General features: G+C 44.7%; 1 protein-coding gene across 1 annotated transcript in view; it reads right to left on the bottom strand.

Annotated features, from left to right (window-relative positions):
- LOC137532540 (dual specificity protein phosphatase 7-like) overlaps positions 1 to 22181 on the bottom strand; it is a 46815-nt gene that overhangs the window by 13143 nt on the left and 11491 nt on the right. The window contains exon 2 of the mRNA XM_068253150.1: positions 3940 to 4368. Coding sequence (XP_068109251.1) covers positions 3940 to 4368 — 429 coding nt within the window. The remainder of the gene's footprint in view (positions 1 to 3939; positions 4369 to 22181) is intronic.

Here is a 22181-nt window from a genome sequence, read left to right as displayed (position 1 = left end):
AGAAAGTTGCAGACATGTTTCCAGAGGTCTTCCTAAGCTCTGTTGCCACCTCACCTGCTTCCCGTGGACCAGCCCAGCTCAGCAGCCGCAGCCCAATTGGTGGCTGCCAGGATGGGGGCGGGCCGCAGCAAGCACGTGGGAGTGCCCACAGAGCTTCAGAAGACTTCGGAAGCATGGCAGCAATGGTCCTATGACAGATTTACTTCTAACATGTCTGATTTGATTTCCAATTGATTTTTCGCTGACACTTCTATGGAGAATCGATTGGAAATCAGATCGGACATGTTGGAAAGAGTTAATCTGACAGTAAATCTTTCAGAAAATTGCATGGCGTGTACCTAGTATTACAGATAGAGAAGGCACGAGTTTCTGCCAGTAATAAATTACAAGAAATTGATTAACCCTACCACCCAGCGGTCCATGCAGCAATAATAGACAGGCTTACATTGCATGCTCTGTAAATTACACTGAAAGTACTCCTTAAAGAGGAACTGGCGCAAAAATCTTAAAATTTAAAAAGACATACAAAGTACATTTCTTCTAGAGTAAAATGAGCTATAGATTACTTTTCTATGTTGCTGTCACTTATGCTGGGGATACACGGGTCGACCGGCGGCTCGATTAGCCGCCGGATCGACCCCAGCCGCCTCCCCGCTCGTCCGCGCAGATCGATTACCGCTCGCCCCCGCCGGCACTTCCTTATCAGCGCTCGATTCCCTGCCATTGTCCGCCGGCGGAGGTCGAGCGGCTTGATCGGGCCAGCTGAATATTATCAGCTGGCCGGATCAGCTGGTCGATACACGGTACAGAAACGTACCGTGTATCCTCAGCATTACAGTAAGTAGTAGAAATCTGACATTACCGACAGGTTTTAGGTTAGTCCATCTCTTCATGGGGGATTCTCTGCATGGCCTTTAATCTTTATAAAGACATTCCCTGAAGAAGATGCTGGCCAGCCTCCCTGCTCACTGTACACTTTTTTTTTGGCAGTTGGACGGAGCAACTGCCATTCACTAAGAGCTTTCAAAAATAAAGAAATCCCTGAGAACCCCCCATGAGAAGATGGCCTAATCCAAAATCTGTCGGTAATGTCAGATTTTTACTACCTACTGTGAGTGACAGCAACATAGCAGCAAAGTAATTTATGGCTCATTTTACTCTGGAAGAAACGTACTTCTTTTTTGTGTATGTTTACATGTATTTTAAATTTTAAGATTTTCACGACAGAAGTCCTTTAACCTCCCTGGCGGTTTGTTAAAATCCGCCAGGGGGAAGCAAATACCTTTTTTTTTTTTTTTTTTTTTTTTCCATGTAGCGAGACAATGTCTCGCTACATGATAGCCGCTGCTGAGCGGCATCCCCCCAGCCCCTCCGATTGCCGCCGGCGAACGGAGATCAAGAGATCCCGTTCGAAGTCATCGACGTCAAAGGGGAATCCGATCCACCCCACAGCGCTGCCTGGCACTGATTGGCCAGGCAGCGCACGGGGTCTGGGGGGGGGGCGGCTGCGGCGACGGGTATAGCGGCGGATTGGCGGGTAGCGGCGGCGATCGGAGGTTACACGCAGCTAGCAAAGTGCTAGCTGCGTGTTACAAAAAAAAAAATTATGCAAATCGGCCCAGCGGGGCCTGAGCGGTGCCTCCCGGCGGCATAGCCCGAGCTCAGCTCGGGCTTACCGCCAGGGAGGTTGAAGGGAACCTAAACTGAGAAGTATATGGATTTTTCTTTTTAAAATATTACCAGTTGCCTGACTCCCCTGCTGATCCTGTGTTTCTAATACTTTTAGCCACAGCCTCTGCACAAGCATGCAGATCAGGAGCTCTGACTGAAGTCAGACTGGATTAGCTGCATGCTTCTTTCGGGTGTGTAATTCAGCCACTACTGCAGCCACAGAGATCAGCAGGATGCCAGGCAACTGGTATTGTTTAAAAGGAAACATCCCTATCCCTCTCAGTTTAGGTTCCCTTTAAAGGGAACCCGAGGCGAGAGTGATATGGAGGCTGCCATACTTCTTTCCTTTTAAACAATACCATTTGAGGGCTCTTGCACACTACATGCGATTCCGATTTGCGATTTTGATGCTATTTTACATGATTTTTAATCGGTACTGCATGCTGCGGTTTTTTTCTTCATTTTCCTTCTTATTTTGATAGCATCCCGAGAAAATCGGAATCGCCAATCGGATTTGCAGTTTGCAGGGGGCCTCACTGACAGTCCTATTGATTTTCTGGCATACGCAGTGTCTGAGTCAAAACCCTGGAACAAGCATATGGCAAATTCAGTAAAATCTGAGTCAGCATACCTGATCTGCTGCATGCTTATTCAGAGTCTAGGCTAAAAGTATTAAGAGACACAAGATCAGGAGGACTGCCAGGCAACTGATATTGTTCCTAAAGGAAATAAATATGGCAGACTCCATATCACTCTCACCCCGAGTTCCCTTTAAATGTAACTTTCACAATACATATTTAAGCATTCATATATACTTACATAGTACATATGTGCAGGTAGGGGTGATATATATATATAAAAAAAAAAAAAAAAAAAAAGCCTCTCCAATCCTCTAGAACCTGGGTTCCTAGGGATACATGTGTTGGTAACCACAGTAAATCTAATGTAATGAGTTTTGGAATTAAAACCTGTATAATAAATGAATAATAATGAATCATGTATAAATAAGTTTTAATAAATATTTTTGTTAATATAACATACAGATTAAAGTATAAAGAGCATTTATGCACAAATATTGAGAGCAAATATATGTGTCTAGGGATACTGGAGATGATGTTACTCACGACAGGGGGTAATGTTGAGAAATGCTGCTCTAGAAAACAATACACAGATTGGCCTCGATTCATAAAGCATTCCCGCATGCGGAAATGCTGAAAACGGCACACTTTACCGACCACACAGCAAAATCTGTATTCATAAAGGCTTTTTCCGCATGAAAAGCTGACATTCGCGAGCAGAGTGATAAATCACCGCCTTGTGCGGTGATTATCTTAACAAAAGTAACAAATGTCAATTCATAAAAGTTAGAGGAAGCGGTATGCAGAGGGGTATTACCGCTACCTCTGATGTGGCGAGAAGCGTGCGGAATACATTGCAGTGAATGGGACAGACCTCCCAAGCAGCTGCAGAGAGAACACCACACGGAGGGACTCCGCCTGCTTCTTCTGTTTTCGCATGTCTCCCGACAGCCTAACGCTAGCCTACTGCGGAATATCTCCGCACGCCTATCACAACTAGAAACATTTTTATGAATTACCACCCTGAAGGCTGAAATACCGAGAGTGGTGTTTCCCCGCTCGAGTTTACCTTACCGACAGCACTTCTATGAATCGAGGCCATTGGCTAGGTTGGCTACAAAACCAAGGTGCGGTTATCACATAGTGCCAAACAAATGGGTTTGGGTACGTGGAGTCGGTGGTTTCAGAAACTGAGGAGTTGAAAGCAGAGATTTTTGTACTGACTCCACAGCCCTGGACCTAGGTGTTGAGCTCTGTCTCTATGACATCCTAAACTTTACACACCTACCATGACCAAGTTACATTATGGATAATGTGACATGAGTGAGATGCCCAGAGTGGGCAGGTACATCCAAAATCCCACTTGGAACAGAGAGGGACAGCTCGCAGTGTTCCCCAACCCTGTCCTCAAGGCCCATCAACAGTGCATGTTTTGTGGAAATCCACAGAGGTAGTTAATCAGCTCTGTTGAGACACTGATTACCTCCCCTGTGATCGAGTGTGGTTTTCTGCAAAACATGTACTGTTGGTGGGCCTTGAGGACAGGGTTGGGGAACTGCACTAGAGTACTCAAGAGATGCAAATGCCAGACAGTGACTCATCTCACTAGATTCCACCCTCTGGTTTGGAAGAACTAACCCATCAAATGCTGTAAGCCCTGCCTCTTCCTGTTGCTGGTGACGTGACTTACCAATGAAGGAGATGGCCTCTGGGAAGAACTGCGACAAATTCTGGCTCCAATGGTCGGAAATTGGAATCTGTTTGTATTTGAACTCTCCATTGTTCTCAAAGGTGTTTGGGAGGTTGGGCGTGACATTCAGGATGTACTTGATGTTATACTTAGCCAGCACGTCCAAATTGGCAGAATCTTTTGCACAGCCAAGGTATAAGTATGGCAAGATCTGCACAGGGAACGTTGATTGGTTGCTGAGGGCAGGACTTCCGTCCGATTCGGTTGCACTACTTGGTTCTCGGTCAGACTCGCCATCAGAACCTTCAGAGCTGATCCTCAAGCCTCCTAGTCCAAGTACACATTCAGGGGTGGAATCGGTGGGGGAGGGACTCTCGATACCAGCCTCACAATGCTCAGGGTATTCTCTCTGGAATTTACTGTAACCTCCTGTATTGAGTGAAAAGAAATAGTGGAATCAAACCTGCACTGCAAATAAACTTTTTAGATAATTATTGGTTAATGTAGTATTACTGGTAAATAGAGCATAGTAACATAGAACCAGGTCTCATATTTTTAGGTTTAGTTTAAAACCAAACTTCTTGGGGGGGCGGGAGGACCTCGATACTTACTCTCTGTAGTGGGAAGCTTCTATGGTCCAGAGGCTTCCCAGATCCTCTCCAAGCCGACAGTTCCTGCACAGGACCCTCCTTGTATGGTTGTGTAGTCGTCCGTGTACAAGTGCATCTGTACAAGGCATGTGTAAGGTCTGTGCAATCCCAGCAGAACAAAGCCCTTGTGCACAGAGAAAAAAAACTATGTACGACCGGCTTCATTCTATTGGCCAGGTGTGGACCTTAGCCAAGCATTGTTGCACTCATATCGCAGAAGCATGGCCACGAGAAACACATTCAACAATATTTTCCCGAATGAGTTTAGAGGGACCCAGTGCTGGAGCAGTGGGGCTGCAGAAGGATCTGGGAAGCCTCTGGGCTATCCAGAGGCTTCTCATGATTGAGTTGTCTAATTTATATAATTTTTACTTAAGGGATACTTTAATGGCTTCATTTTTAAGACTGCATTCTAAACAGCAACAATGACAGTCTGATGTAAAATCTGCTTCATTCAGCTGCAAAAATAAATAGAAGTAATGACCCCTTTAACTTTTCAGCTCTAAAAATGTTATCCACAAGGTTTGGTTTTTTGGGGGGGGGTTTTTTAGATGGAAGTGTTTCTCTTATTTACTTTTCAGTAACATCTACTGTATTGGATAAAATGTTCAACATGCTAATTTGCATACTTAAAACTTTTCCACACCTGTAAATGCTTGGTACTGCTGCCGTGCCTTTATTGTACATCTAAAGCGGACATTATGGCATTCCGTTGCTACTGTGATGTTGCCAGGAGTCCAGGACCCAGTACTCAAGGGTTGGTGAGAGCCCACTGGGGCGGTTCTATCCACTGGACTGACACGGCAAGTTGCATTTTGACATGCAATTGGCCAGTCAGTTCTGCACTTGTAGCATTGTTTGGGACATCTTGCCTTATTCTACTGCAGATGATTGAGGTCTAGCAGTTGTGTGCAATGCTGAGCAAGTGGCAGCACAAGTTGTGACAATTTGACCAAGGAGTAATAATGCGGGCTTGAAGTGGACAGTTTGCTACGACACGCAGCTGGTTCATCCGTACTCTGCATTTTGCAATACAAACCGGTACTTGAGACAGACACAAGGAGCCGAATTAACCCATGTGCTACTTATGGAAACTTTGCAATTGTGTTTGCATGGTGTGGAGAGGAGTTGAGTGGATGATTGGCTGCTAGGGTTTTGCACATTTTCTATGGTTGTACAGATTTTCTATAATAAAAGTTTTTGCATCTGTTATAGCAGACACCTATGTTTTTTTTTTTTAATTTTATTTTTTTTTTCACTATAATTGTGGTTATCCATGAGGTGGCTCTCCCTGAATATTTAGGGGTAACAGCAACCTTTATAAACCCTGCACTCCTCTTGGTTTGAGTTCCAAGTTGGTCTTTATCAGCCACCTCAGCCGAGTTTACTGTACAGCATTTTAGAATATACCGTATTTTTCGGACCATAAGACGCTCCGGACCATAAGACGCACCAAGGTTTAGAGAACAAAAACCAGGGGGAAAAAAAATACTAAACATGGTGCATCCATGGTACAGGGGCGTCTTGTGGATCTTTTCCCCTCGCCAATTATTATGTTCCCCAATATACCTCTTGTGTTCCTGTGCCCCATTTGTACCTTTAGTGTCTTCCTTGTGTCATCCTCTGTCCCCCTTATGTTCTTGTTTATCCCCCTGTGTCCCCGCTGCTGCCCCATCCCGTCCTCCTCTATCATGTCCCCTGTGTTCTGCAGCTGTCCTGTCCCCCTCTATCTTGTCCCCATGTCCTGCCCCCCTGTCCTCTTCTATCTTGACCCCATGTATCCTGCTGCTGTCCTGACCTCCTCTATTCTGTGCCCATTTCCCCCTGTCCTCATCTATCTTGTCCCTTGTGTCCCATCCCTCTATCCTCATCTATTTTGTCCCTGCGGCTGTCCCAACCCCCTCTGACTCTATGCCCTGTATGGAGTGTGCAAGTGGCTTACCGCTGCAGCCTAGTGATGGTCAGTGGTGAGCCTCCGGGGAAAAGCCGCGTGGGTGTCCGGGCAAGCTGAAGACATATCCATCCCTTCTGCAGACGTAAAAGATCCGGGCTTACCGCTGCAGGCTAAGGATGATCAGCGGTAAGCTTATGGGGAAAAGCCGCGTGGGTGTCCGTGCATGCTGCCTAATGTTTTTCTACCGTCACTTCCGCCTTGATGATGTAAGCGGAAGTGACGGTAGAAAACATTAGGCAGCGTGCACGGACACCCACGCGGCTTTTCCCCATAGGCTTTAACGCTGATCATCCTTAGCCTGCAGCGGTAAGCCCGGATCTTTTACGTCTGCAGAAGGGATGGATATGTCTTCAGCGTTCCCGGACACCCACGCGGCTTTTCCCCATAGGCTTACCGCTGATCATCCTTAGCCTGCAGCGGTAAGCCCGGATCTTTTACGCCAGCAGAAGTGAAGGGATGGATATGTCTTCAGCGTGCCCGGACAACCACGCGGCTTTTCCCTGGAGGCTCACCGCTGACCATCACTAGGCTGCAGCGGTAAGCCACTTGCACACTCCACACGGCATAGAGTCAGAGGGGTCGGGACAGCCGCAGGGACAAAATAGATGAGGACAGAGGGATGGGACAATCACAGGTACAGAATAGAGGAGGACAAGGGGGGCGGGATGCGGAAGGACACATTACCGCGGGGATTTCCAGTGGAAGGACACCTGGCATTGGGCAGCATTTGGACCATAAGACACAGGCACATTTTCCCCCCATGTTTGGGGGAGAAAAAGTGCGTCTTATGGTCCGAAAAATACGGTACTGGGATGTAAGAGGCACCCAAAAAAAAAAAAAGAGCCTTCGATTTTGGCCAAGGAGGAACTTTATTTCAATTAAGAACCTATGTATCCTTTAACATTGGTTTATGGCTTCAGATAAGCCTTTTACCTAAATTAATCCTCCTTGGCCAAAATCAAATGATCTTGTTTTGGGGCACCTTTTACATACCAGTATATTCTAAGGTTCTTGGAACCACGCCAGATTTATCCTTCTCAGCATTTAATGCTGGGCATACATGGGTCGATCCGGGGGCCGATTAGCCGCCGGATCGATCCCCGCGGATCGATCCCCGCCGGCGGTCCTTATCAGCCGCTCGGTTCCCTACCATTGTCCGCCGGCGGGAATCGAGCGGGCGCAGGTCGAGCGGCTTGATCGGGCCAGCTGAATATTATCAGCTGGTCGATACACGGTACAGAAACGTACCGTGTATCCCCAGCATTAGAATGCTACAGCAGACAAACTGCATTGCACACTGGCTGCTTGGGAAAATGATCTATTAGTCCTCATACTGTTAGAAGCAGTTGCCGATTATGTGGAACATCCACTGTGTTTTTGGAAAACACATTTGTAACCTCATCTTAGAAGCCCTAGTTTAGGCACATGTGGCTTTAATGTTGCCCCACTGTTCATATATCACAAATGCTACAGCTTAAACTGTATTAGGGGGCTTTTTACATATTATACATGTTTCAGAGCAGGTTACGTTAGGATAAAAAGGGAAAACGTGGGTGTACAACTGAGTGTGTTAACATTATCTACTTTATATGGATGGTAGGAGGATAATCGCAATATAGCCAGTTACTGTGAAATGTTCTCTAAATAAAAAAAGACAACATATTTGCAAAGCCTACAGAACACCACACACAAAATACACAGCTATAAACACAAAGCACACAGCACTAGATGCAATATATTGTGACTACAGTACCGTATATACTCGAATACAAGTCAACCTCATGTATAAGTCAACGCCAATATTCAACCCCCTTAAGCTGGAATTTTTTGACTCAAGTATAAGACTACCCAGCAAAGTTAATGGCTGCACTTGGGGCTCAGGAGGGGTTAATGACTGCACTGCATACAGTATTGTAGCCATTAACCCCTCCCGTCCCTTAAAGCGGACCCAAACCAAACATTTTTTTAATTCAAAATATTTTGTTGCACCACTCTGACACATACAAAGATAAATAAACACTCCTTCAAGTCTATGAGCATTTCAGTACATGCTTTTCACCCTTCTCTTTATAACTAGGGTTACACAGGTGGCAGCCATTACTTCTGAGCTTAGTAGGAGGTTTTAGATCGTGGGTGTGTTTGTCATCAGCTACCCTCTCTCACAGGGACATCTATGTAAAATCTCACACAAGCTGAGATCAACTTCCCTGTGACATCATCAGTAGCAGCCTGTGTTTTGTTTTTCCATCTCCTCCACCAGTCTGCCAGATTCTGTCCCGGCAATATGAAAGGAAGGGAGGGGTTCCTCCAATAAATGCAAAATATTTTATATTTGTCATCAGGCAGCTGAAAAAAGGCTGCTATTTATTATTAGAATTTAGAAAATAGATTTTATTTCTGAAATCTTGTATTTTTAATTTGGGTCCACTTTAAGTGCAGCCAATATCTCCTCCAGGCCCCCAAGTGCAGCCATTAATCACTCCCTTTTATGCAGCCCAGTATTTCCCCCCTGCCCCTTTCCTTGGTAATTGCTGTGGCCAGGACTGTCAGACCTGTGTTGTCTTGGCATTTCCTTTCCTCAAAGTATCACTTACCACAGGGTAAATTGCATCAAATGGGAATGTCACTATTAGTACACACAAGACTCAGTGTGCTCAGTGTTGCACCTGACTCCTGTGTAAGTCGACCCCTATACTTTTATAAAGTGAATCAGACCTAAATTTCTAGACTTCTACTCTAGTGTATACAGTAAATCTGCAAACCTGATCTTTTTTCTTTCTGCTGTCCCTGCATGACCTCTTCTACCCCAGACATCCTACCTAGCTTAGCCCCAAGCACCAGCAGTGGCTGGATAGTGTACTGGTTAAGAGCTGTGCCGCTGACAAAGGACAGAAAAGTTTGAATCTCGGCTCTTCTTGTTCAGTAAGCCAGCACTTATTCAGCGAGGAGACCTTGGGCAAGACTCCCTAACATTGCTACTGCTTATAGAGTGCGCTTTAGTGGCCACTGCTCTGGCACTTTGAGTCTGCTAGGAAAAATGCACAATATAAATGTTCTGTGTCTTGTCCTCACCTTTCCCAAATGTCTGCCACTAACCTAAACTTTCACATAAACCTAGTTCTAAACTGATGTAATAACACCAGCCTTCAACCCTCCTGATCATGTTGATGTTCAAGACAAAAACATGACATTTGTATAACGCTTTGCTCCTGGCTTGTTGCAGCCACATAAGGTGCACTTCACGGGCAACCAGGAGCATTAGGAAGCCTTGCCCAAAGACTACTTACTTTATGTATTGGCTATAGCTGGGATTCAAACTACAGTCAAAGGCTCAACACCTACATCAAAGGCAACAACCTTAACCAGGATGCTATGCCTGGTAAGACAGTGTCAGTTTCCTGTGCCCAGTTAAAGTAAACCCCATTTGCTAACCCCATTTCTGACTCCCACATGGAAAAGCTACTTGTCCTGGCTGGTTAAGCAGTGGTCCTCAAACTAAGGCCCGCAGGCCTAATGCGGCCCACAAGGTTTTTTCACTGGCCCCCGACCACATAATGTATAACTTATAGATGTGGCCCACTGCACCATTAAATATTGGCGGTCGGCATATAGAATAGCAGTGCTGGCTCCACCCATCCACATACTGTAGAAACCAGTGAGCAGTCATTCACTGGTTTCCAATCCAATTCTGCATCAGGTGACACTGCTGTCCAACTGGACGGCAGGTTGTCACCTAGGTATGCTTCCCTGTCTGGTGCACAAAGACTATCTTCGGGCGCCGCATGACTGAATGGCTGCTGCTGGGAGATCTCCTCCGGGCATGATTGGGGGGGGGGGGGGGGGGGTATCAATACCTAGATTCAATGTAACGTTTTTCAACATTTTATGTATGTTCCGGCCCCCCAGCAGTCTGAAGTATGTTGACCCGGCCCTTAACCAAAAAAGTTTGGGGACCCCTGCTCTACAGGAAGCACACACGCACAACATTGCTCTCACCCGCAGGGATCAAGACTCAATCACTCAAGTGACAGTTGGGGGCCGAATGCTGTACAGGCACACAGGGCTGTGGAGTTGGAATTGGGTACCTAGAGTCGGTGGAACCAATAAACGTCGGATGATTTTTGTACCAAATCCATAGCCTTTGTAAAAATAAGACTAAGGAGTCGGAGCAATTTTGAGTACCTGGAGTCGGTGGTTTTGATTTTTGTACCTACTCCACAGCCCTGCAGGCATATCACAGGCCTCCGGTCCAGTGAAGCTTTCTGCTGCTATGGTGAAGGGACAATATGCAGCAAGGAGAGGGGTAAGGAGGGAGAACAATAAGCTTGGCACATGGACAAGATGATGCTCTGGTTTTGTTCCAGGCATGTAAATAACTACTGGAGCCCAATGATCAACTGCCAAGCAGCTAAAGTAAAAAGGTGGCAGCATGACACACATCTATAAGTCCTGGGCTCAAGCAACAAGGATAAAGCAAGTTATCATTCTGGTGGATGCATCTTGTTAAGCCCAATCTACACGATACGATTCTTTGTACGATTCGATTAAATCCGACATGTCCGATCAGGATTCAATGCAATTCGATTTGCCATTGTTTTGCAATTGCAAATCGAACTGAATCGAATCCCGATCGGACATGTCGGATTTAATCGAATCTTAAATAGAATTGTAATCTTAAGGCTGCTGCCTTTCAGCTAGTATGCAGAGTGCAATCCTAACATATAGGAAGAGGAAAAACACTCATTCCTAGGTTTGTATCTTCCAACAATATGCCAATTATTCACTACACCCACCCATAAAAGAAGCTCCACCTGGGTCACTTTTTCTGCCCCCTCTAATAAACATATTTTCCCCAACCAACCATTGCATGTGCTAGTTTTTATTATGGAGAAATCAGTAAGGAGAAAAGGAACGCTAAAGACTCCCAACTAATGTCAGTGTTCTCCTCAGAATGTTTTTCCAGCCGGGTGAAATGAAAAAGTAGACGGGTGGGGTACGAGTGGGGTATGCAGGGCCAGTGAAACTCTGCTTACACCATAGGAGGATGTGGAGGCGGGTCAATAACAGCCGAGTGATTATCAAAATGAGCCTTTTGGTGCACCCGGCTAAACGAGCCTGGGGAAAACACACGTTATTATTGTGTCCCCTGAAAACTAGGGAGCCTCAATCCACCAGAAAATGGGAGGGGTGTTCTAACATCCTAAAGCAAAAACACAGGAAACGAAAAACGCGAGCCCAATGGTGCAGTAAGTCAGAACAATGGGTGTAGACTGACAAAATAAAATGACTTCTCACAAAGGCGGGTTGCAAGAGAGGCTCCCTTTGCTATTGTTTCTATTATTATTGGCACTGTGACTGGCCTGAGGAAGCGGGCTCAGACCCGCGAAATGCATTGTCTGTGCTTAATAAAATAATTTGTTCCTACAAGAATTTCATTATTGAGGCAAGACACCTCACTTTTTTGTTTTTATATCGATTTTAATCTATTTTAAATACATCCAGGGCGCCTCTTTCCCTTTAATTGTGCTTATCAATCCACCAGACTCCACTTACCCATGAATTATTACCTCAGAGTAGATTGCCATGCTAAATGTTCACACAAACTGCATTACTCAGAGGAAGCAACCGCAGCTTGCCACATAAATGAGATTCATCGAGCGTGATTATTATGGAATACAGCGGACTCTGCACCAACTCCCATTGGTAACATATTCACAGAGGTGAGGCAATTAGCAGCATTTAATTACCTGGAGACGCACTTATCCAGCAAGAACAGGAAATACAGCAGCATGTGAAGACATGTATGCATTCCAGCAGACAACACGCATCTTCCATTGTTATAATTATACACAGCCTTGTCTGCCTGTGGGCCAGATCTCCCACTTTATTTTCTAAAAATCCCAATAATGATACATAAAATGTATGTCACGGTGTTAGGCTGCACACATACGTCCAATAACACAGGAACATTGTTGACGATCATTTGTGGAAACAATATAGGACTGAACTTCAATGGCTGCCAATTATCCAGGAGGATCCAGTTCAATCTCTTAGGCCCCGTTCACATCTGAGCGTTTTGCCATCGATTTTGGCAAAACGCTCAAGCGCTATAATACCCTATGGGCCCGTTCTCACTTGGGCGATTTGCGTTAATCGCTGGCGATTAACGCAAATCGCCAAACGCAAATTTGTATCCTGCACCATTTTCAGGTGATTTCCCGGCAATCGCGTTTAGTGCTATAGAAGCGCTAATCGAGAAAAAAAAAAAGTGTGAATGGCGATTTTTTTCACATTAATCGCCAGAGCAAAACGCTAGCAAAAGCGCTAGCGTTTTGAAAGTGTGAATGGGGCCTGAACCCTAATGCTAGATACACGATACCATTTTCTGGCAGATTTACTGTCAGATCGATTATTTCGAACAAGTTCTATCTGAATTCCGATCGATTTTCCATAGAAGTGAACAGAAAATCGATTGGAAATCAGATTGGACCTGTTGGAAATAATCAATCTGACAGTAAATCTGTCAGAAAATTGTATCGTGTGTACCTAGCATAACCTACAAAGCTCTCAAAGAGCACAATCTCTCCCCTCTGTACATCTTCTCACTAGTTTCCAGATACCAGCCCAACCGCAATCTCAGATCTGCACCTGACATTCTATTGTCCTCCTCTAGGGTTACCTCCTCGCATTCACACATACAAGATTTCACAGGTGCTTCACCCCTCCTCCGGAATGTCCTTCAACAACACATCTGTCACTTTCCAACTATCATATCTTTAAACACTCCCTCAAAACTCACTTTTTTCCAACAAGCATACGCTCTACCATAGACCATTTCCTCTTTGACCTAATGTCAAGTTGCACACCCACTAGATATCCTAAAAACACACTGCCTCTAGGTAGGATTACTGTATACTCCCCTATTCCTATACATTGTAAGCTCACAAGGGCAAGGCTCTGATACTAAGTACACACCATACAATTTTCTGTTAGACAGATGGTTCGATAGATAATTTCCGACATGTCCGATCTTATTTTCGATCATTTTTCTGATCGATTTCTCATAGAAGTGAATGGAAATAGACAAGAAAAGATAACAGAATCAAAAAAATCGAAATGGAAATCGATTGGACAGAAAATTAACTCCAAAAAAAACGCATCATGTGTACCCAGCATAACACTGTTTTGTGTCTTGGAATTTGTTTTCCATCATGTTACTGCTATCGCTGCAATTACTAATTCTGTATTTTGTAACCATTCTGTATTTTGTATATTGGTGTATACCATTGTATTATTATGCACCCCAGGCTTGTTTCTTACTCTGTATGGTGTCATGGAATATGTTGCCTCTTTTTAAATAAATAATAACCATACAGACCTACTTACTGACTCCCTGATAAGAAGCCTCTTCAGTACTTATTGAGGGGGGGGGGGGGGGGGAGATTTCCCGTCATTTCCTGTTCCAGACTGCAGAGAGGGAAGAGTTTTCAACAACACTCAGTTCTCTTCTTCAGGCATGATGTAAGTCTGAGTGTTATCACTTACCCAAATGTCTCTATTCTGTCAGGTTTTAATTGCTGTCTATGTCTCCGCTCTTACTCCTATGGTGGGTGGCACTAACACATAAATGGGTTGATTCACTAAGCTGCGCTGCTAGTGCTCCAGCAGTTGTAATTTGATCCCCTGTGTCACCTGCCTGCCGTGGCAGATAAGCTCATTTAAGAGCACAGGATATTAAAATAGGTCTGCTTCCATGAAAGCAGGAAGTCAAAACAGTGCAGATTTATTGCAGGATTAATATCAACTGTTACAACGAAATGTTTTTCTTTAAAGGTTATTATGCTGTTGCTTATCTTTAAGAGCAGAGAGGTTTAAGTTTGGTTAATTGTGAAACCTGGATGACTCAGCCACTCGCGGGCTTTTAAATATATTTCTTTATTTTACGCCAAGATACCAGGAATAAAACTCAAAGAAGAGGTAGTCCTTCGTAACAGTTGTAGCAAGAGTGTACAGCTGGGAATCAGGCAAGCAGAGATCTTCCCAATAGAGCCCCCAAGGGAAGGGGAAAAAAAAAAAAGGATTAAGACTTGAAGAGAAACCGTAACCAAAAATTGAACTTCATCCCAATCAGTTGCTGACACCCCCTTTTACATGAGAAATCTATTCCTTTTCACAAACGGATCATCAGGGGCTCTGAATGGCTGATATTGTGGTGAAACCCCTCATACTGGAAACTGTGAGGACCATGGTCCTGGCAGTTTCCTGTCTGTGAAACTCATTGCATTGTGGGAAATAACAGCTGTTTCCAACAGCCAAAAAAGCAAGCAGCTTCTCCTTCTACTGACATCACTTGCCAGTAGTAAAAATGTCACCATATGATAAATGTCAGAATGTAAATCCGGGAGAGGAAAGATTTTACAATGGGAAAACACTGACTAAATCATTTATACATAATTATTGTAAAAATGAAGCACTTTTTTTTATTACATTATTTTCACTGGAGTTCCTTTTTAAGACCCTTAAAGTGTCATCTCTGAGTGACGGAACCTGAGGCTACAGTGATATGGTGGCTGCCATATTTAAGTCCTTTTAACAATACTAGTTGCCTGGCAGCCTTGCTGATCATTCTGGCATCAGTGTCTGAATGACACCCCTGAAACAAGCATGTAGCTAATTGTCACATTTTTTGACAAACACCTGATCTACATGTTTGTTCAGGGTCTATGGCTAAAAGTGTTAGAGAGAAGATCAGCAGGACTGCCAGGCAATCTGCATTGTTTAAATGTCAGTCTCCATATCCCTCTGACTTCAGGCTCTCTTTAACTTATTAAAGCTGGAGACAATCCGCAGAGTAGAGTATTTTTTTTTTTATTTTTTTTTTTTAAATAAAAACTCCCTTTGAATTTTTTTTTTAATCATGGCAATTTTGACGCGATTTTAATGCAAGGCAATGAGAGCATTTAAAAAAAACAAAAACTAAAACTATCTGAAAAGTACTTTGTGGTGCGTCTCACGCAACTCCCTGTTTAAACATGATGCCAGAAGCAGAAGCTCAGAAAAAGACATATACGCATTTGGCTCCACCCACCCGCTGGTACAGTATATTCCCCATAATAAGCATGAGAATTACAACTCCCACACAAAGTGCGGAGGCGGCTCAGATTAACTCTTCTTATGCAGGCCAGGAAAGCACTGAGCTGCAGAGATATGCAGCGCTGGCAATGAAACAAGACATTTGAGATAATCTAGCTAAATATTAATCTGAAAGCCACAGAGGTTATTATAGTAACAGCTGTCAGGTGTAAACAGATCTGAAACCGTCCCACTGATTTCATGAATAATATTGTAGCGTTTGCGTGCAGCCTTTTACAACAAACTCACTGAATAATGAAGAGTGTAAGATGAATTCAGGACATCAGAAGTCAGAACAACGTACACTCAGCAAGTAGACAGAGCAATCAGTCAGCTATTCGGGCTCATTCACACTAGGGGCGTTTTTGCTCTTTTTTCAAGCGCAGGCGATTTTCAAAATCGCCCTCAAAACGCTTGTGCAATGATTTCCTATGAGAGAGTTCACATCTGAGCAGTTGGTTTCCGATCCGCTCAGGAAAGCGCTGCCTGTACCATTTTTGAGGTGATTCCGCCTCAATGGAAGGTATAGGCAAAACGCTCACAAAATCCCTTTGTGCAGCAATTGCGTTCTCGCTTTTACGAATAAATACACTGTATTTATTATTTTCCGGGTCAAAGAGTTAACTTACTGACTTGCGTTAGGGAGTGAAAAAACGCAATCGCTCTGAAAAAGCGCTTATTAAAACGCTTTACAAAAATCGCAGCGCCCACCCGAGCGCTGGCAGGAGAAGAAAAAACTCCTCCAAAAACGCCAAAGCAAACGGAACGCAATGTAAACAAGGCCTCATAGAAGCAAGAAGTTTTGAGTCACGATTATACCATTTATTGTCTAACTTAACCCGTTCTGGACGAGCTCAGCTCGTCCAGTGACGCCGGAGGGCAGCGCTCAGGCCCTGGTGGGCCGATTTAAATGATTTTTTTTTAAAACACGCAGCTAGCACTTTGCTAGCTGCGTGTTGTCCGCGATCGCCGCCGCCACCCGCTGCATAACAGGGTAGCTAGGCTAGCTACATGATAGAAAAAAAAACAAAAAAACCTTCCCATCAGAACGCCAGGGAGGTTAAAGAGCAAGCTTTCGGCTATTCTGCCTTAATCGAATTCTGTATGCTGACAAGATGTTGGAGCATACACCTATATACATGCAACATCAAAAGGGGATATGATCTATTTATCCACTTTTGATGCTGCATATGTATATAGCTATGCACTCCAACATCTTGTTAGCATACAGGATTCGATGTCTGATGAAGGAAGAATAGCTGAAAGCTTAAAGTAAACCTTAAGTCAGGAAAAAAAAAAATGAGTTTTACTCACCTGGGGCTTCTACTAGCCCCCTGCAGCAGTCCTGTGCCCTCGCAGCCCCCCACTAATCCTCTGATCCCCCTCTGCCAGCTAGTTTCGTTTTTGCCGACAGGCCCGTCAGGACTGGCCACGCGTAGCTTTTTCCGCATTCCCGACTGTAATTAGCGCTATTGCGGGCCACAATGCGTACAAAAATACGCTTTGCCGCATATCTATGCGTGCGTAATGCGGCAACGCGTATTTTCACTAATAGCGCTAAAAACGAAACTAGCTGGCAGAGGGGGACCAGAGGATTAGTGAGGGGCTGCGAGGGCACAGGACTGCTGCAGGGGGCTGGTAGAAGCCCCAGGTGAGTAAAACTCATTTTTTCTGGCTTAAGTGTCTCTTTAAGGTGGCCACACACCATACAATTTTTTACATTTCTTTTCAATTCAAGGATTGCAATCAATTTTTCTGATTGATAGTCACATTTGAAAAATCTAACCAATGTACCCAATTATGAAAAAAAACCGATTGAAAACTCGAAGAAAATTGCTTGGGTGTATTTATTAAGAAATTAAACAATCTACCCTACACCATGGTGAATTTTTTTTTTTTGCTCAAGTACAAAAAAAAAAAAAAAAAAAAAAAAGCTTTCTATTTTTCAGGAAATACCATAGTTTATCAAATTGCCATAAAATTGGAGCATTTTATTGTACCGTGTGGCCACCTTTGCTCTAGTTTCATTTTAAGTTAGCCAATAAATGGTATTATCCTCATTCAAAACTTCTTGCTTTCACTGATGGCTAACACAGTACAATACCCTACTGCTCAGCTTTTATACAATGTGTGAATTCATTCTAATATATGAATTGCTGTTTAGGTATTGAATTGCTACATCCACGCTGCCAAAAACACTGGTATAGTGGAGAACAATCTTGCCTTGAAGCAGAAATGTCCGTGGTTAAAATCTCAGATCAGGGTACTACCTGCATGAGGTTTGTATGTCCTCCCCACTTTGTGCGTTTCCTCCCACCCACATTTCCTTTCCCCACCCCCTTACGACATGTGCCATGATGTCAGCATGCATACCTGTTCATGGAGAGGGGGCACTACAGACCTAAGGAGCAGGTAAGTGCAAGACAGCCATTTCCTCTAGATTGTAAGCTCGCGATTATAGCATGTACCACTTTTAGTGATGATATCTCAAACCACACATTAACTACGTATGCATTTATACTTGTACTGTATTGCTGAAGGTCCTGATTGTACAGTGTTCTGAACTTCTCATATCCACGTTCCCCAATATTTAAGTACAATGCTACAGAAGATGTTGGTGCTGTATCAATAAAATAATAAATTTCCACCCAGCCAGGCACCAATTTACTTCCCATTCATTTCCATTGGAGGTACACGGAACTGGAGCTAGATTAGAAATGGCTTTTACAGGGCTCTACACAACACAGAGCTTCACTAGGTATACTTTGAAGGGGAGTGCTTTCAAGTGTCAGGCCTGGGGCTCACAGGAGGAATTGTTGCAAATCTTTCTTTTTTTGGGGGGGGGGGGGGGGGCGGTTGGCAAACGAGGGACCAGAGGACACCATGGGAAGCTTCTCAGGGTCTAGGGACTTCCCTGTTCTAAGATAAGTGTGGGATTTTAACCTTCGCTTCGGCTGGGCTCAAATACAATTTTGGCACCTTTCATCAGGTTTTAGTATGTCGCAGTACTGTCCATAATGTACGGTGCGACTTTTCCATTCCTACTTTTACAGGGAATCCATGCCCACTGTGAACATAGCCTTAAAGCCAATGGGTACCGGTTAAAAAAAGATAAAGTCAGATACTCACCCAAGGAGAGGGAAGGCTCGGTCCTAATGAGCCTTCCCTCTCCTCTCCCGGTGCCCTCGGTGCTGCGCTGGCTCCCCCGTTCGCGTCCGCCGCCGCAGGAACTTCGGAGGTCTTCGGGAACACTCGGGCTTCCAAAGACGGGCCGCTCCATACTACGTACGTGCGAGCGCGTCAGAGGGCGCTCGCGCATGCGTAGTATGGAGCGGCCGCGTCATCGGGAGCCCGAGTGCTCCCGAAGGCTTCCGAAAGGTCCCTTCGGCATGCGGAAGTGGCAGTATTTGACCGAACTGGTCGAATACTGCCACGGGGGATCCTGCGCGGGACCGGGCACCGGGAGAGGAGAGGGAAGGCTCATTAGGACCGAGCCTTCCCTCTCCTTAGGTGAGTATCTGACTTTTTCTTTTTTTAACCGGTAAACATTCACTTTAAGGTGCGTACACACATGCGACTATAGTCGTTTGAAACGATCGTTCCCCAATCATTTCAAACGACGATCGTTTAAAAATATCCTCCAAGGACCATTAAGTCAAACGATAGACGAGCTAGATCGTTAAAAACGAAAGATCTGCCTTGGTGGATTTTTTTAAACAAGGACTGTTTGCAAAACTAGTACATCGTTAGAAAACGTCGTTCGTACCAGGGCTGTGGAGTCGGTACAAAAATCCACCGACTCCTCAGTTTAGGATTCCACCGACTCAGACTCCTCGACTCCGACTCCTCTAATTTGCATATTACAATCTTGTTGATTTAAAGTATGTAATATGAAATTCGTATCTTAACTACCAATGCTTAGGAATTTTAAAAGACAACTGAAGTGAGAAGGATATGGAGACTGCCATATTTATTCCCTTTAGTCATAGACTAAAACTAGTCCTTGATAAGAGTACTTGTAAAAGATACAGACCGGAACAAAGAACATCTATCAGGCCCTAGGCAATGTGACTGTGGGTACATGTAAGAGTGATGTGCAGGTACTCTGCAGGGGAATGAGGAGATTCTTCCTCTATTACACATTCTTCATGCACAATCTGAACCAGGTTTATGGGTGATAGACAACACCTCTGTGTTCAATGTGCACAACATTTTTAGTGGATTCCCTGCAGCTCTGTGGGGAGTGCATATGTAGAGTACAGTACTACTGTGTAACAAAGTAAACCTGAGACAGATGAAATTAAAGTTTTATACATACCTGGGGCTTCCTCCAGCCCCCTTCAGGCTAATCAGTCCTCGCTGTCCTCCTCCGCCACCTGGATCTTCTGCTATGAATCCAGGTACTTGACACAGTCTGGCGTAATGCGCATGCACACACTCCGCCACCGGGAGCGTACTACACCTGCGCAGCACTATTGCGCAGGTGCAGAATGCTTCTGGCTGTAGGAGCGGCAAGTGGCCGGACTGCGCTGACTGGCCTAATTACCGGGATTCATAGCAGAAGATCCAGGTGGTGGAGGTGGACAACGAGGGACTAATTGGCCCGAAGGGGGCTGGAAGAAGCCCCAGGTATGTATAAAACTTTTCTTTTCACCCGTCTCAGTTACCATTTAATTCGTAGTCACCAAACCAAATTTTAACAACATATCAAATTATTTGATTTCATGAGCAAAGAGAGTGCATACATTTGCATAAATCAGCATCAATGCAGAATTATTTCCATCTCATTGACCATCTCTATTAGTGACACAGCTACACATCAGGCTTTATTCTTACAGCATAGACGTTATTTAGTATATATATATATATATATATAAAAGAGATTCCTGTGTACACATCATATATACTGTACAGTCACAATCAGATATGTATATCTGACTTTAAAAATACGGGGACTGCTTTATTGAAGAACACAAGTAACTAATTTTGATTGGTTTATTTCATTTTTGTGGACTAAGCATGGCTATTACTGTATAAATTATTTATGATAACTATTATCTGAGAAATAGAATTTTATCATATTTTCTATTTTGATTACAGTTTAAATTAATTAGGAGTCGATGCATTTTTTTCCCTGACTCCGACTCCAGGCACCCAACATTGCCCCGACTCCGACTACACAGCCCTGGTTCATATCATACTAGGCTTGACATTTCGTTATATCTCCATAGAACTCTTCATTTTAATGCGCAAGCGCAACATAGGGCTGCACGATTTTAGGGAAAAATCGAAATTGCGATTTTTCTCTCAGAAATTGGAGTTTCGATTTTTCCCCTATTTTTTTTTTCTTTTTTTCTCCTCTAAACAAGCTTTTGCACTTTAGGGGGGGGGGGGAGGGCGGCGACCCACAACTATGCCCCCAAACGCCGCTCGCCAGTAATATCATGCATGTATGTATGACATACATTAATGTTCAGCCGACAGTACGAAACCGCGCACACTTTCAAGCTTGCACAGACAGCCAGTGTCCGTGCACGCAGAGGCAGCCTGTATCGAGCGCCTCTGCAGAGTGCAGACTGACGGCTGAGCCTCGCACAGTCGCACTATCGTGGCTGTCATCACCCCCCTGCCCGATTATCAGGGTGCATGGGGCTCGCTTGAAAAAAAAAAAAAAAAGCAAGTAGCGCTGTTCTGAAGTCAGTCCCTGTACTGCTCCGCTCTGTGCATGAGATCTTGCGCTTCCCGGCGAGCTCGTGCCTCCATTGGCTCAGCGGCAGTAAAAGGCTGAGCCAATGAAGGCACGAGCTCGCCGGGAAGCGCAAGATCTCATGCACAGAGCGGAGCAGTACAGGGACTGACTTCAGAACAGCGCTGCTTGCTTTTTTTTTCCAAGCAAGCCTGTGCACCCTGATAATCGGGCAGGGGGGTGATAACAGCCAGGAAAGCAGCCGGGTGGTAATTGTTCTAGGGAGAACACTGCCTTGTTTCTGGCCCCGCTGTGCGCGGATTGGCCAGAAGCAGTGAATATGTATGAGTGTTAATGAGCGGGGGGCGGATCCACTAGAGCGAGCGGCCGGGCACATACAGCTTTCCCATTCACTGGATAGCGATGGAATGACGGCAGCAGTAGGCGAAGCTGTACATACAGCTCTGCCTAACGCTGCCGTCATTCCATCGCTATCCAGTGAATGGGAAAGCTGTATGTGCCCGGCCGCTCGCTCTAGTGGATCCGCCCCCCGCTCATTAACACTCATACATATTCACTGCTTCTGGCCAATCCACGCACAGTGGGGCCAGAAACAAGGTACAGACAGCGGACCGAAAAACCGAGGAAACTGACGATCAGCAGATCGTCTTTCCACGAACCGCGGTTTCGGTTTTAAACCGAAAAACCGTGCAGCCCTAGCGCAACACGCGGTTTTCGTTATTTAACGTTCGTTCTGTATGTGTCCTGTGTCACGTTAATTGCTCCAAGTGTTTTCAACGCTGTATTATCTACGGTAAAT

The sequence above is a fragment of the Hyperolius riggenbachi genome, chromosome 9 (genome assembly GCF_040937935.1).
Source record: "Hyperolius riggenbachi isolate aHypRig1 chromosome 9, aHypRig1.pri, whole genome shotgun sequence".
NCBI classification, from domain to species: Eukaryota; Metazoa; Chordata; class Amphibia; order Anura; family Hyperoliidae; genus Hyperolius; species Hyperolius riggenbachi.
Note: the sequence above shows the minus strand (reverse complement) of the source record. Positions and strands in the feature narration are given on the sequence as shown.